This window comes from Mustela erminea, chromosome 5 (genome assembly GCF_009829155.1).
Source record: "Mustela erminea isolate mMusErm1 chromosome 5, mMusErm1.Pri, whole genome shotgun sequence".
Classification (NCBI taxonomy): Eukaryota; Metazoa; Chordata; class Mammalia; order Carnivora; family Mustelidae; genus Mustela; species Mustela erminea.
This window is the reverse complement of record NC_045618.1, coordinates 100,724,538-100,737,179: the sequence shown is the minus strand read 5'-3', so window position 1 is coordinate 100,737,179 and position 12,642 is coordinate 100,724,538. Positions and strand designations below refer to the sequence as shown.

The window sequence follows — 12,642 nt, the reverse complement described above, 5'->3', positions numbered from 1 at the left end:
TGGGGCCCTTCTTTAAAATACCAATTTCCACACCCCTCTTTTACCTTCCGAACCAGAATCAGGTCTCTTGCAGATTCCAAAGGCCACACCCGAGTACTGCCAGGAGTAATGGAAAGATCATGGGATTTAGAGCCGGAAGAACCATCTTATCTCCATCGGCCTTAGTTTTCTCCTTTGTAAAATGGAGATAATATCTCTTTACCAGAATAGAAAGAAGTGTGTGAAAACACATCCAAAATTCTGCTGCGAAGAAGCATACAAATGATCACTGAATTGCCACTTGGTTTTGGGATACGCTTATCGCACATCTCATCCAGCTGGGATTTCAGACGAGCAGCTTTGGATCTATCTGCATTTCCCATAGAAATCTGAGAAGGCCTGTTGGCCAGAAGTCTGGCTTTCCTTGCCTGGGATTGATAGCTGCATGTGGGATCCTATTTCTAGGTCCAGTTTTGCCTCTTCTCCGGGGAGGGACCTGGCTTCTGGGCTTCCTCCACTAAAGGATCTGCACGTTGCATGCTGTGGACCTGGGCCCAAGTGGAAATAAGCCCTGAGTCCTGTTGCTCAGCTGGCCAGGAATGAATGTGCAAGCGTTCCCTGAAATCCCAACATCCCAGGAGCTGCTGTCAGATGAAATTCATTAACTACGTTAATGAGCATCTCTAGCTCAGAAGTGGAAGGGTTACCAACGTCCTGAACATCATCATCAGTGGGCATAAGAACCCCCCAGGGGAGTGGCTCAGGAGCGGATACCCGGGCTCTGCTGCTGGAGTGTGAATCGGTAGCACTAAGGTGTACCTTGGGAACTGACATTTTTAACAGGCACCCCAGGTGATTCAGATGCACTGGCCCCTCCTCCCCAATCCACGGAGAAATGCAACTCTGCTTCTGCGTGGTTGGATGGGCCCCTGCTGAGGCTGTAGGTCTTGTCAGAGGGGGGCAAAACTTCCCAGACGCCTCCAAGCTTTGCTGGGACGGATTGCTCCCAGACCTGCTCTGCCACGGTGTCCCTGTCTCAGGGGATGGCAGCTTGCCAAGATGTGAACATCACATGGACTTCTCTCTGCTCTGTCTCCTCTCTCACGGCTCTTTCTCTCTCGCTATTGCTTTCTCCCCCTTCCTGCTCCCTTAATCGGCTCCATCCAACCCATCAGCAAACACCGCCTGCTCCTTCAAAATATTCCATATTCCGGGCCCTTTTCTCCAACAGCGCTTCCATCTGCCAGGGCACCCGCTTACTGGCTCATTCTCGAGGTATCGTAAGTCCGATGTCATCACTCCTCTGCTCTGGATGTCCCAGTGGCTCCCCTTCTCCCTCAGACTGAAGCCCAGCTCCTTCCCCTAACCTACAGGGCCCTCTGCCAACTGGCCAGAACCTCCCCGGGCTTCTCTCACTGCCTCTGCTCCTCTTCCCATGTCCCTTGGGTCCTGCTTGTCCCTGCCTCCAGGCCAATGTCCGGAGGTCACCTTCTCCCAAGGTCTTTCCTGATCCGCTGCTTTAAAGAGCAAAGTCCCCTCCCCCGTCAGCCCTCTTGACCTTCCCTGATTTAAGATTCTGCACAGCTCTTAATGACAACCTCTGTACTAAATAATTTACCTGTTTGTTCACTGCTGCCTAGGAGAATGTGAGCTTTGGGACACAATGTTTGTCAGCTCCATCCCTAATTCCTAAGTCAGAGCCAGGCCCATAGGGGTGCTCCCATTATTTGCTGAATTAATAAATGAAAGAAAAGAGCAACAGGCATTTACCTCTTTCCCAACAAGCCGATGTTGTTAAGTTTTAAGTGTGTGTTTTAAGTTTTAAGGCAGGCAGGAAAAAGGGATTGTAAGGGGGGCCCGTTTTCCCCCTGTTAGGAGCAAACTCATCTTCTTTCCCTATGGGCTGTCATGAGGCTGGAAGGCTGAACTTCTGTTTTTAACTCAATAAGCTCCACCCTGAGAATGCAGTATCCCACAGAGCTGCTTATGAATGTCCCTGAGCCAGCTTCCCAGTAACCAGTAACCTGTCATAATTAGAGTTTCAGTTTCCTAACGGCCTTTCATGGGAGCCTAACCACTATATTGTGAGAAAAATGCAATCCATATGGCAACCAGCTCAAACTTTTGCCCAGTCACCTTTGTAAGTTGCTGGCTGCATCGCGGAGCTCCTCTCCTTTTGCCCATAGGAAAGCCATGCCTGCGCCTTGTAGGTAAATTAACCTAACCCGCCCTATCCGTGGTCTTCTTGCATCCCATCTCTCCCTGTTCGATTGACCCACTCTTGCAATGGGGACTGAGGGCAAGGACAAGTCTTCACCAAATAACAAATAGAGGGACTATACCATAAACCCACCATTTCTTTAATTCTGGAGAACAGTATTTAGAGTTTGGTTTTATTTTTACTAGACTTAACCTGAAAATGACTACCCTTTAGACCTGTATCAGATTGCGTCTTTACCTTAGTACTTAGAAGTGTGTTCAGAAAAAATGTGATTTCTGGCAACGGAGGTGTGAGAGAGTGTCACCCTGGTTTTAAAGAGGAGCGAACAGAGAGACCATGACTTTCTACGGTTTCACAGAACCACCTGAGTCATGGCCAAGGTTGAGTTCTAAGGGTTGGGGGCCCCTGCAGTTCTCCTCCACCCACAGCTACGGCCCTCCCCACCTGTTCTAGAGGTAAGTCCTGCCTGAGCACCTCTCCGCATGTGAGTTTGTCCACACTCGCTTCTTTACACTTAGCAGTTATCTTCGGAGTTGGAGAAACAGGAGGCTGACAAGATACATTGGTTTCTTTTTCCTTTCCTTTTCCTCTTTCTTTTTTTTCCCTCCTCCTGCCATTGGTTTTCTTTTACTCAAACTGGATCCCTCTGGACTTCTTAAACCAATGGTAGACAGTGATAGAATTTCTTTCACAAGAGAGTCTATATGCACCATTCTGGGGTTTTTTGGAGGGGGAGCGACGAAAGGGGAATGTGGGTTCCATATCCCTTTCCTATTTATCAAAAAATGTCCAGGGTTATGCCTAAATTTCTATTTTTATCAAACTGGAGTTTTTCAGCTGTGTTATCAAGGCGCTATATACCAGGGCTTGAGTCCCTGATTTCATTCTCCCAATGCTTCCGGATGTTCTGCTTGAGACTGTACTACCTGTCTTACCAACCCCTCAGTCTGCTGCTTTCTCAGGAATCTGTAAGCAGCAGACAAGTACTGTCCAGAAGTTAATGCTCCTCCTGTGCCTCTCTCCCCACCCCACCCCCACCCAGCATGCTGTAAGCCCCGTCAGGATCATCTCTGCTCCCTCCTACCATTAGGCTTGATTTATAAAGTATGCCTTATGTCGGACTTGCCAAACCCTATGCTGATAACCTCAAACTCCTGATCAGGTCCTTAACCTTGCTCCGGGGCTAGGTACTGGGGTTCCACTGGAGTGCAGCTATTAGAAATCTGGAGCCAGACCTCCTGAGTTCAAGTTCCAACTCTGCTACCTACTGCCTGGGTGACTTCAGAAAAGTCCCTTTCATCTGTGCTTCAGCTTGTTCATCTGCAGAAAGGGAATGAAAATGGCCCCTGCTCGCATGCAAATTGAAAGCCTGAGTGAATTTCATAGAGCAGTATCTGGCATAGAGGAAGCACTATTTAAATAGTAACTGTTCTGTTTTCATTGGTTGATACGTCTCTGGCTCTGGTGTTACCTGGTGCTATATCTTTCCTCCCTTGGAAGGGAGGTTTCCTCCTCAGACCTAGACCTGGAACACAGCTGCCAGCTGGGTTTCGCCGGGAGTAGGGTATCAATCTTCCTTGGGAACTGGCCCCTCACAGCGACAGCGGGGTCCAGCGCTAGACTTCTGTGCTGTCCCTTCTTGCCCCCGTGTGCCTGGAGTCTGGCCCCCAACTCCTTCCCCCAGGGGAGGTTCAGGCCAGGTGTGCCCCGCTGCTTTTCTTCCTGCTGGCCATGCTCGGAACTAGCATCATCCCTGGTGTCCAGAGAAAGCCCTCTCTTCTCCATTAGCACCCCCAGCCATGCCCCACTCTGTTAGCCATTTCCTTTACGGACAATGGCATCTGCCCCAATCAGTTTCTTTGTTTCTTGGTAGTACAGATGGCCCTCTTTTTTTTTTTCAATGGGGAGAATAAGTGGAAGATGGAAGGAGTCACTACTGGTCTACTCAGGTCTCCTAGAAGAGCTGTGATTGTGGCCCCCACTCTCATACTGGGCGGCAATCTGCTTGTGACATACTGGCCACCGGAAACCCTGCACAGGCACTGGGCATTTACCAGCTGGATCCCCCTCTTCCCTTCCCCCTTTTCCCTCCCTCCCCATAGACTTTCCTTGTGTGTGCTCCTGAAGACCCTTCTCAGAAAGAAAGCCTACTTCCCTGCCCAGTGAGACAAGCTACAAGCTGTTCTCTCTAGGTTCAGGGTCCCCCCCTGGAAGAAGACGGTGCTTGGACCTGAGACCGCATTCATGATTTCTCTCTCTGGTCTTCCTCTTGGGGTCGTTTTTGTCAGGGTCATTACTCTCAGGTCGAGCCACATATAATTGTTGCTATTTGACCACTGTATACCCACAGGACGGCCGTTTTGGGCAGTTTGGCCTAACACGTGCTTCCTGGTTGGTTTTTCTGTTCCTGCACTCACACCAGAGGGGTGAGCCTCCTCCCACTTCCCAGCCCTGAACTGAGAGCAGACGGGAGCCGTCAGCCGTCTTCCTTGCCAGAAGACCAAGCAAGTTAATTCCCCTGGGCTGGATGTTGTTTGTAACTCTTAAACATCAAAAACCCGTCTGTTTGTTACCATTTAAGCTGATTTTACAGAGCAGATGTGCTGTCCGTAATGAAGCTTGACAGCAAGGATGCTGGAATCAGTCCTTTTAACACAAGTTGGTTTCTGCTTTCCAGTCTTCACGTATAATGCTGCCAACAAAGAAACCTGTGAACACCACCATGGACAGTGCTCCCGGCACGCCTTCTGCACCGACTACGCCACCGGCTTTTGCTGCCACTGCCAGTCCAGGTTTTATGGAAATGGGAAGCACTGTCTCCCAGAAGGTAAGGGGTGAGCCCTTGGCCGGGCTGGGAGCTGCACTGTGTATATTTTGCTGCTCGCTTGCTTGCGACCGCCTCTGTGAGCTCTGCATCTGGACCCTGCATTTCCACTGCATGAATCAAAGTCCTGGCAACTCGCAGGTGCTGGATAAGTGTTTGAGAAATGAACCCATTTGGCTCCTTTCCCAACTTGAGGATTAGGCAGAATTCTTTCCTCCTTTTTGCCAGCTCATTAGAGTCCAAGTGGACAGGAGAAGGGCAGGATGGGAGAAAAGAAATTGAAAACAGGTTTGTTTTGTATTTAGACGGTTATTCGGTCAGTTACGAGATCATGAGAATGGCCAAAGACTGAGTTTGGGAATTGGGAGAGGAATAATTTTCTGTGCACCCATCACCAAACTGGGCATCGAAGATCCAAGTTGATGGTATTTGCTCTCTTTCAGGGGCACCTCATCGGGTCAACGGGAAAGTGAGTGGCCACCTCCTCGTGGGCCACACACCCGTGCAATTCACAGACGTGGACCTGCACGCTTACATCGTGGGTAATGACGGCAGAGCCTACACGGCCATCAGCCACATCCCTCAGCCTGCCGCCCAAGCCCTTCTCCCGCTCATACCGATCGGAGGCCTATTTGGCTGGCTCTTTGCTTTACAAAAACCTGGCTGGGAGAACGGCTTCAGCTTCACAGGTGAGTAGGAGAGGCCTTTGATGGGGCTGCTGGTCACCAGCCATCGTGCTCTGGTCTGAGTGAGGACTGGTTTGTTTTGCGTTCCAGAACCTCAGGTGTCTTGTTTTCTGTGAGGAAATAGTTGGGAACGGTTTGGTCTTCCACACGTTCTTCCGCGTTCTCCTGAGAAATAGGATGGCTCTCTTTGGAACATGTAGGTCCTCTCACCTAAATTGGTTGAAGCTTGTTTGTCAGGCTTTGTTTGCTTGAGTTGTTAGGCTCAGATTCTGTCCAACAACTGATGCACAAGAGGTGATTAGAGGGCATCTGGAGAGGGGTTTCCTTCGTGAGTAAACGTCCTTCCTCCTCTCAGCTCCACCACTCTGACCAATAATGGTGCAGACCAGTGCTTCTCAGACTCTAACCTGCACACAGAGGGCCTGCAGCCCTTGTGAAAAGATGGAATTCTAGCTCTGTGGGCCCCGGGGTGGGCTCTGTGCTTCTGGTTTCCTAGGAAGCTCCCCAGAGATGCCCATGCGGGCCTAAGGAAACACCCTTTGATAGCAGGGGCGTAGAGGATACTTTGGGGCTCCTTCCTTCCTACCTGAAAAGGCTTATTTCCTCCTGGATGTGTCTTCATCTCTGAGAACGTCCTGAGAGAAAAGTTCTTCTCCCACCTCCAGCTACAGACTCCAGAGCTGTTTGGAGGATCTTGATTTTCCTCGAGTTTTTAGTAAAACAATCATCATCTGAGTAGCTTAGTAAAAGTATGTGCCAAATATTGTATGAGACTTCATATACTAAAATATATTCATCATTTATCTGACATCAAAATTTAACTGGGGGTCCTAAGTTCTTTGTGCTTGTTTGTTTTTCAAATGTGGCAGCCTTACAAAGAGAAAGGTCAAGATGTTCCTAGTAGCTTCTCACAGAAAACAAGCTGTTAGAAGGAGAAGCGGTATGAAACGAGGCAGGATGAAACCACTGTTAAATAGAAAATTTGGGGAACCGTTGAAATCAGCAGCTGATCGTACCTGGTCTTGAAACCAGACACTCTTCTTAGGCGCCATCTCCGACAGCAGTAGAAATTCAGAAGCGTGCATGGTTAGTTATTGCTGGAAGAGGCTACAGCTCATCCTGACTCTGTGCTGAATTCTTTCTTCTTCCCCAGGTGCTTCCTTTACACATGAGATAGAAGTTATTTTCTACCCAGGAGAAGAGAGGGTTCGAATCACTCAGACTGCTGAGGGACTTGACCCGGAGAACTATCTGAGCATTAAGACCGACATTCAAGGCCAGTTGCCTTACATCCCAGCGAATTTCACTGTCCACATAGCTCCCTACAAGGAGATTTACCACTACTCAGACTCGGGTATGTATCACCAGTTGTGACCGTATAGCATGGGGATAGTAGGAAATGTACAGGATAGTTGTCAGGATGATGAGTTATTACATGGAATGTCCTTAGGACAGCGTGTGGTACATAAAAGGAGGCCCATATCCTTCTAATTACTCTTATCAAATACACAGTGTAAGTGAGAAGTGTTGGCTACCCAGATGAATACCAGCATCCATCCTGGGACTAAGGTAATGCGACCTTACCTCTGGGGGTGGGGCTTGTCTAAGTACATATAGTTTTTAACCATCTGGGCCATAGGAAAATAGGGATTTTTGGAATTTTTACTCATCCTGTACCCTTGTTTCAGCCTGTTTGAAGATGAGATGCCTCACAGTGTTGTAAACAAATGCTAGATTCAGAGTCAGAGGATAGACATTCATATCACGGATCTGTAGTTGAAAATATACAGGGATAAGGTCACTGACCATCAAAGAGACCATTTTCTCCTCTTCTGAATGAGCACAAGAGTATCTCTTCTCCTTGCCTTCTGTGGTTGATACATGTCAGTCCTGATGAGTTCTAGAAAACCAGCTCTGGATGCAAGATGCTGGCTTAGGCCTGGTTGCTGTCCTGCAGCAGAACAGTCTGCTTTGAGCTGTGCCTTTCCTCCTGTGATGTGAGAGTTGGAAGCTGGGCAGGAGAGGAAGGGAGGAGAATGGGACAGTGGAGACCCGGACAGTGAACAGAACAGCTGATGGTCGGAGCACTGGCCTGGGCTTCCAACTCCACACAGACTGAGAGAAACAACCCCTTCCTTTGCCCAGAACCCTTCGGACTTAAGTTCAGAGTGTTGGGAGCAGTCACGCCTGTGTCATCTAGAGTGTGGACCGATTGAAAACGTGAAGTATGGAGTCAGGCTGACTTGTGTTCCTGGTCCAGCTCTATCACACATTAGCCTCATGTCTTAGGCTACTTCCCGACCTCTGTAAGGCTCCCTCTACATGGTCACAGAGCCCACCTCGTTGGTATGAGGCTTGAACAAGGCCATGCTTTAGAGCGCTTGGCGTGGCTGGCGTGTAGTAGCAGAATTAATTCCTTGCTAATAATGACAGGAATGACAACACTTTGGCTTTGCATCTGCTCAGATTCCTGGAATTGCCTCACAGGTTTTCCATATAAACTCAGGAATTTCCCAAAGGAGCGTGCTCTAGGCATTAGATGAAAAACTCTACAGGAAAAAAAATCTCGGGTCATGGTCCCGGAGTCTTGGGATCGAGCCCCACATCGGGCTCTCTGCTCAGCGGGGAGCCTGCTTCCCCCTCTTTCTCTCTGCCTGCCTCTCTGCCTACTTGTGATCTCTCTCTGTCAAATAAATAAATGAAATCTTAAAAAAAAAATTGGAAACAAGTTCATAAAAAACAAACAAACAAACAAACAAAAACCAAAACAAAAAAAACACTTACCAGTTGGGCTAATATCTTTTGCAGCTGTGACCTCCACAAGTTCCAGAGACTACTCGCTCACCTCTGGTGCCATCAACCAAACACGGTCCTACCGCATCTACCAGAACATCACTTATGAGGCCTGCAGACACGCCCCCAGACACCTGGCCGTCCCCGCCACCCAGCAGCTGAACGTGGACCGGGTCTTTACCTTGTACACGGATGAAGAAAGGGTGCTTAGATTCGCTGTGACCAATCAGATTGGCCCAGTTGAAGGTATGTTTCCTTCTGTTGTTCTGGGCAAAAATGGAATCTAACATTTCTTTGTTTTTGAGGCACCTCAGAATGATTCACAGAGGTTCCAAAGGGTTACTGAGTGCCAAGCTCTGTGAGGTGCAGAAGGTAAGATGAATAAAGTAGGGGTCTCATCGTGGAGGTGGAGACAGAGGTAGAACAGTGTCCCTGCCAAATGAATTAGAGTACAACATGTGAAGCTGGTCTGTAGTTGTGCCGGTCTGTGGTGGGGAGACACCCGTGAACAAGGTGAGGCCAAGTCAGGAGGGAAAATGATGCTGACGAGTATTTGTTACAGTTGTCATGAGAACAAGTTACTAGGAGCCTAGTCTGGAGGTTTAGGGAAGAGGTCACTGGAAAGTGACATTTTAGCTAGAATTTAGAGGAGACAGATTTCACCAAGTCAAGGTAAGACAGAGCCAAAAGAGAGAGAGAGATAGAGCGAGCCAGTGCCTGGAAAAACAAAACGAACTGCATGTAAGAAAAACCCAAGTTAACATCGTGCTCGAGGAGGAGAGATTGGATGCTTTTCCTCAAAGATAAGGAATAAGACAAGGACATGCGCTCTTGCCACTTCCGCTCAGCACTGGATTGGAAGTTTTAGCCCAGGGAAATTAGGCAAGACAATAAAAGGCATCCAGACTGGAGAGGAAGAGGTAAAATTATCTCTGTTCCCCTGTGATGTAATCTTATACATAGCAAATCTAATTCATTGAACTGTTAGAACTAGTAAGATCAGCAAGGTTGCAGGCTATGGGTTTTGTATATTGCTCTTGTATTTCTATACAGTAACAATGAGCAAACTGAACAGGAAATTTTAAATGATTCTGGTCCCAAAAGTGTTTAGGAATAAAAAAAAATTCTAAGTATGGTACTTTTTCCATTAAAACCTATAAAGCATTTTTTGGAAAAAAACAAAAACAAAAACTAAGGCCTAAATAAATAGAAAATAAGAAGACCGAATTCCATATTTATGAATCAGAAGACTTAGTATTAACATGGCAAGCCTTCCTAAATTGACCTATAGATTCAGCACAATCCTATTAGCTGGCTTTTTGGCAAAAACTGAGAAAATGATCCTAAAATTTAAGGAACCCAGAATAGCCAAAACAATACTGAAAAAGAACAAATTTGGAGGAATTCCACTTCCTAATTTCAAAACTTAGAGTAATGAAGGCCATGCAGTCCTAGCATAAGAATGGATCTACAGATCAATGGCATAGAATTGAGAATCCATAAATAAACACCTTTACCATCTGTTGGTTTTTGACAAAGTTGCCAAAACAGTTCAGTGAGGAGAGTAGGTTTTTTTGTTTTTGTTTTTGTTTTTAACACCTGGTTCTGGAACAGCTGGATAAGCCAAAGAATGATGATGGACCCCTATCTCATACGCTATACAAAAAGTAACCAAAAATGGGTCAAAGATGTTAATGTATTTAGCTAAAATTTTAGAAAAAAATATAGGGATGAATTTTTGTGATTCTATATTTGGCAATGGCCTCTTTAGAGAGGATACCAAAAGGATAAGCAATGAAGGAAAACATTGGGTGTCACCAAAATTAAAAATTTTGTGCTTTGGAGGGTATTAATCAACAAAGTGAACATACAACCCACAGAATGGGATAAAAATATTTGAAAATCTCACTTTTTTGGTAAAGATTTTATTTGAGACAGTGAGCGCCAGCAGGGGGGAAAAGTGCAGAGGGAGAGAGAGAAGCAGGCTCCCTGCTGAGCTGGGAGCCTGACACAAGACCTGATCCCAGGACCCCAGGATCATTACCTGAGCCAAAGGCAGACACTTAACCAACTGAGCCACCCAGGTGCCCCTGAAAATCCTTTATTTAATAAGAGACTTGTATCTAGAATATATGAAGAAGTCTTACAACACAATAAGAAAAAATTTGGATAAAACATTTGTCAGCAGATACACAAACACCCAAAGCATGTGAAAAGATGCTCGGTATCATTAGTCATCAAGAAAATGCAAACACTGTCAAAACCAAAATGATGCTACTTTACATGAATGTGGATAGCTATAATAAAAAACAGATAATAACAAGTATTGGAGAAGATGTGGAAAAAATGAAACCCTCAATCACTATTGCGGGGACTACAAAATGGTATGCCTCCTGTGGAAAACAGTCCGGCAGTTTCTCAAAGTTAAACTCAGAGTTACCCCTTGAGCAATTCTACTCCTAACTATATAACCAAGAGAAATGAAAGTTTATGTCCCCACAAAAACTTGTCCACAAATGTTCATGGCAGCATTATTCAGAATGGCTAAAATGTAGAAACAACCCAAATGTTCATCAATTGATAAATGGATTTTTTTAAATTTAAATTTTAATTTTTTTTTAATTTTCAGCATAACAGTATTCATTATTTTTTCACCACACCCAGTGCTCCATGCAATCCGTTCTGTGCCCTCTATAATACCCACCACCTGGTACCCCAACCTCCCACCACCCCCGCCACTTCAGACCCCTCAGATTGTTTTTCAGAGTCCATAGTCTCTCATGGTTCACCTCCCCTTCCGGTTTCCCCCAACTCCCTTCTCCTCTCTAACTCCCCTTGTCCTCCATGCTATTTGTTATGCTCCACAAATAAGTGAAACCATATGATAATTGACTCTCCCTGCTTGACTTATTTCACTCAGCATAATCTCTTCCAGTCCCATCCCTGTTGCTACAAAAGCTGGGTATTCATCCTTTCTGATGGAGGCATAATACTCCATAGTGTATATGGACCACATCTTCTTTATCCATTCGTCCATTGAAGGGCATCTTGGTTCTTTCCACAGTTTGGCGACCGTGGCCATTGCTGCTATAAACATTGGGGTACAGATGGCCCTTCTTTTCACGACATCTGTATCTTTGGGGTAGATACCCAGGAGTGCAATTGCAGGGTCATAGGGAAGTTCTATTTTTAATTTCTTGAGGATTTTTTAAAAGATTTTATTTATTTGACACAGAGAGAGCACAAGCAGGGGGTGAAGCAGAGGGAGGGAGAAGCAGGCTCCCTGCAGAGCAGGGGAAGCCCAATATGGGACTCAAACCCAGGTCTTCGGGATCATGACCCAAGCTGAAGGCAGTGGCTTAACCCACTGAGCCACCCAGGCGCCCCAGTGAATGGATTTTTAAAATGTCCTATAACCATACAGCGGAATATTATCAACACATAAAAAGGAATGAAATACTGATAGGAATGAATTTTGAAAATTTCCTGAGTGAAGGTAACTAGTCACCAAGGACAACATACTGCTTGGTTCTATTTAAGGAAATATCCAAAAGAGGCAAATGCACAAAGACAGTGGTTAGTAGTTGCCTCAGGCTGGGGAATAATAGGATAAGGAGTGGATAGCCAAAGGGTACAAGTTTCTTTTGTGGGGGATTAAAATGTTTTAAAATTGATAGGGGTGATGGTTGTGTCACTGTAGATATACTAAAAAACATCAAATTTTGTACTTTAGATGTGTGAATTATATGGTTTGTGAGTTCTATCCTAACTGGGAAAAAAAAAAATTAGTTGTAGGGGGAAAAGAAAACACCTAAAGCAGTATTTCTCAAACTTCAGTTAGAATCAACCATACCTGTGAAGTTCGATAAATAGGATGGTAAAAATGTTCTAGGCTTATGAAGCATTAAGGACGTGAGGAACCTGAAACACATATTGCTAAGTGAAAGATGTCAATCTGAAAAAGCTACCTCAGTGTTGTTTGAACTACAGGTGACCCTTGAACAACACATCTGAACTGGGCATGTTACTTCTATGTGGATTTTTTCAATATAGTACTGAAAATGTATTTTCTTAACATTTCTTTAGCTTACTTGATTATAAGACTATATGCATGTAATGCACAAAATATGTATTATTGG

At 45.8% G+C, this 12,642-nt stretch overlaps 1 protein-coding gene across 2 annotated transcripts in view; it reads left to right on the top strand.

The window, feature by feature from the left end:
• The window catches only part of NID2 (nidogen 2), a 61,562-nt gene that overhangs the window by 22,155 nt on the left and 26,765 nt on the right, over positions 1-12,642 (top strand). For both annotated transcript variants that reach the window (XM_032344219.1, XM_032344220.1), the window contains exons 5-8: positions 4,878-5,027; positions 5,468-5,713; positions 6,864-7,064; positions 8,519-8,749. In XM_032344219.1, the coding sequence (XP_032200110.1) occupies positions 4,878-5,027; positions 5,468-5,713; positions 6,864-7,064; positions 8,519-8,749 (828 nt within the window). The remainder of the gene's footprint in view (positions 1-4,877; positions 5,028-5,467; positions 5,714-6,863; positions 7,065-8,518; positions 8,750-12,642) is intronic.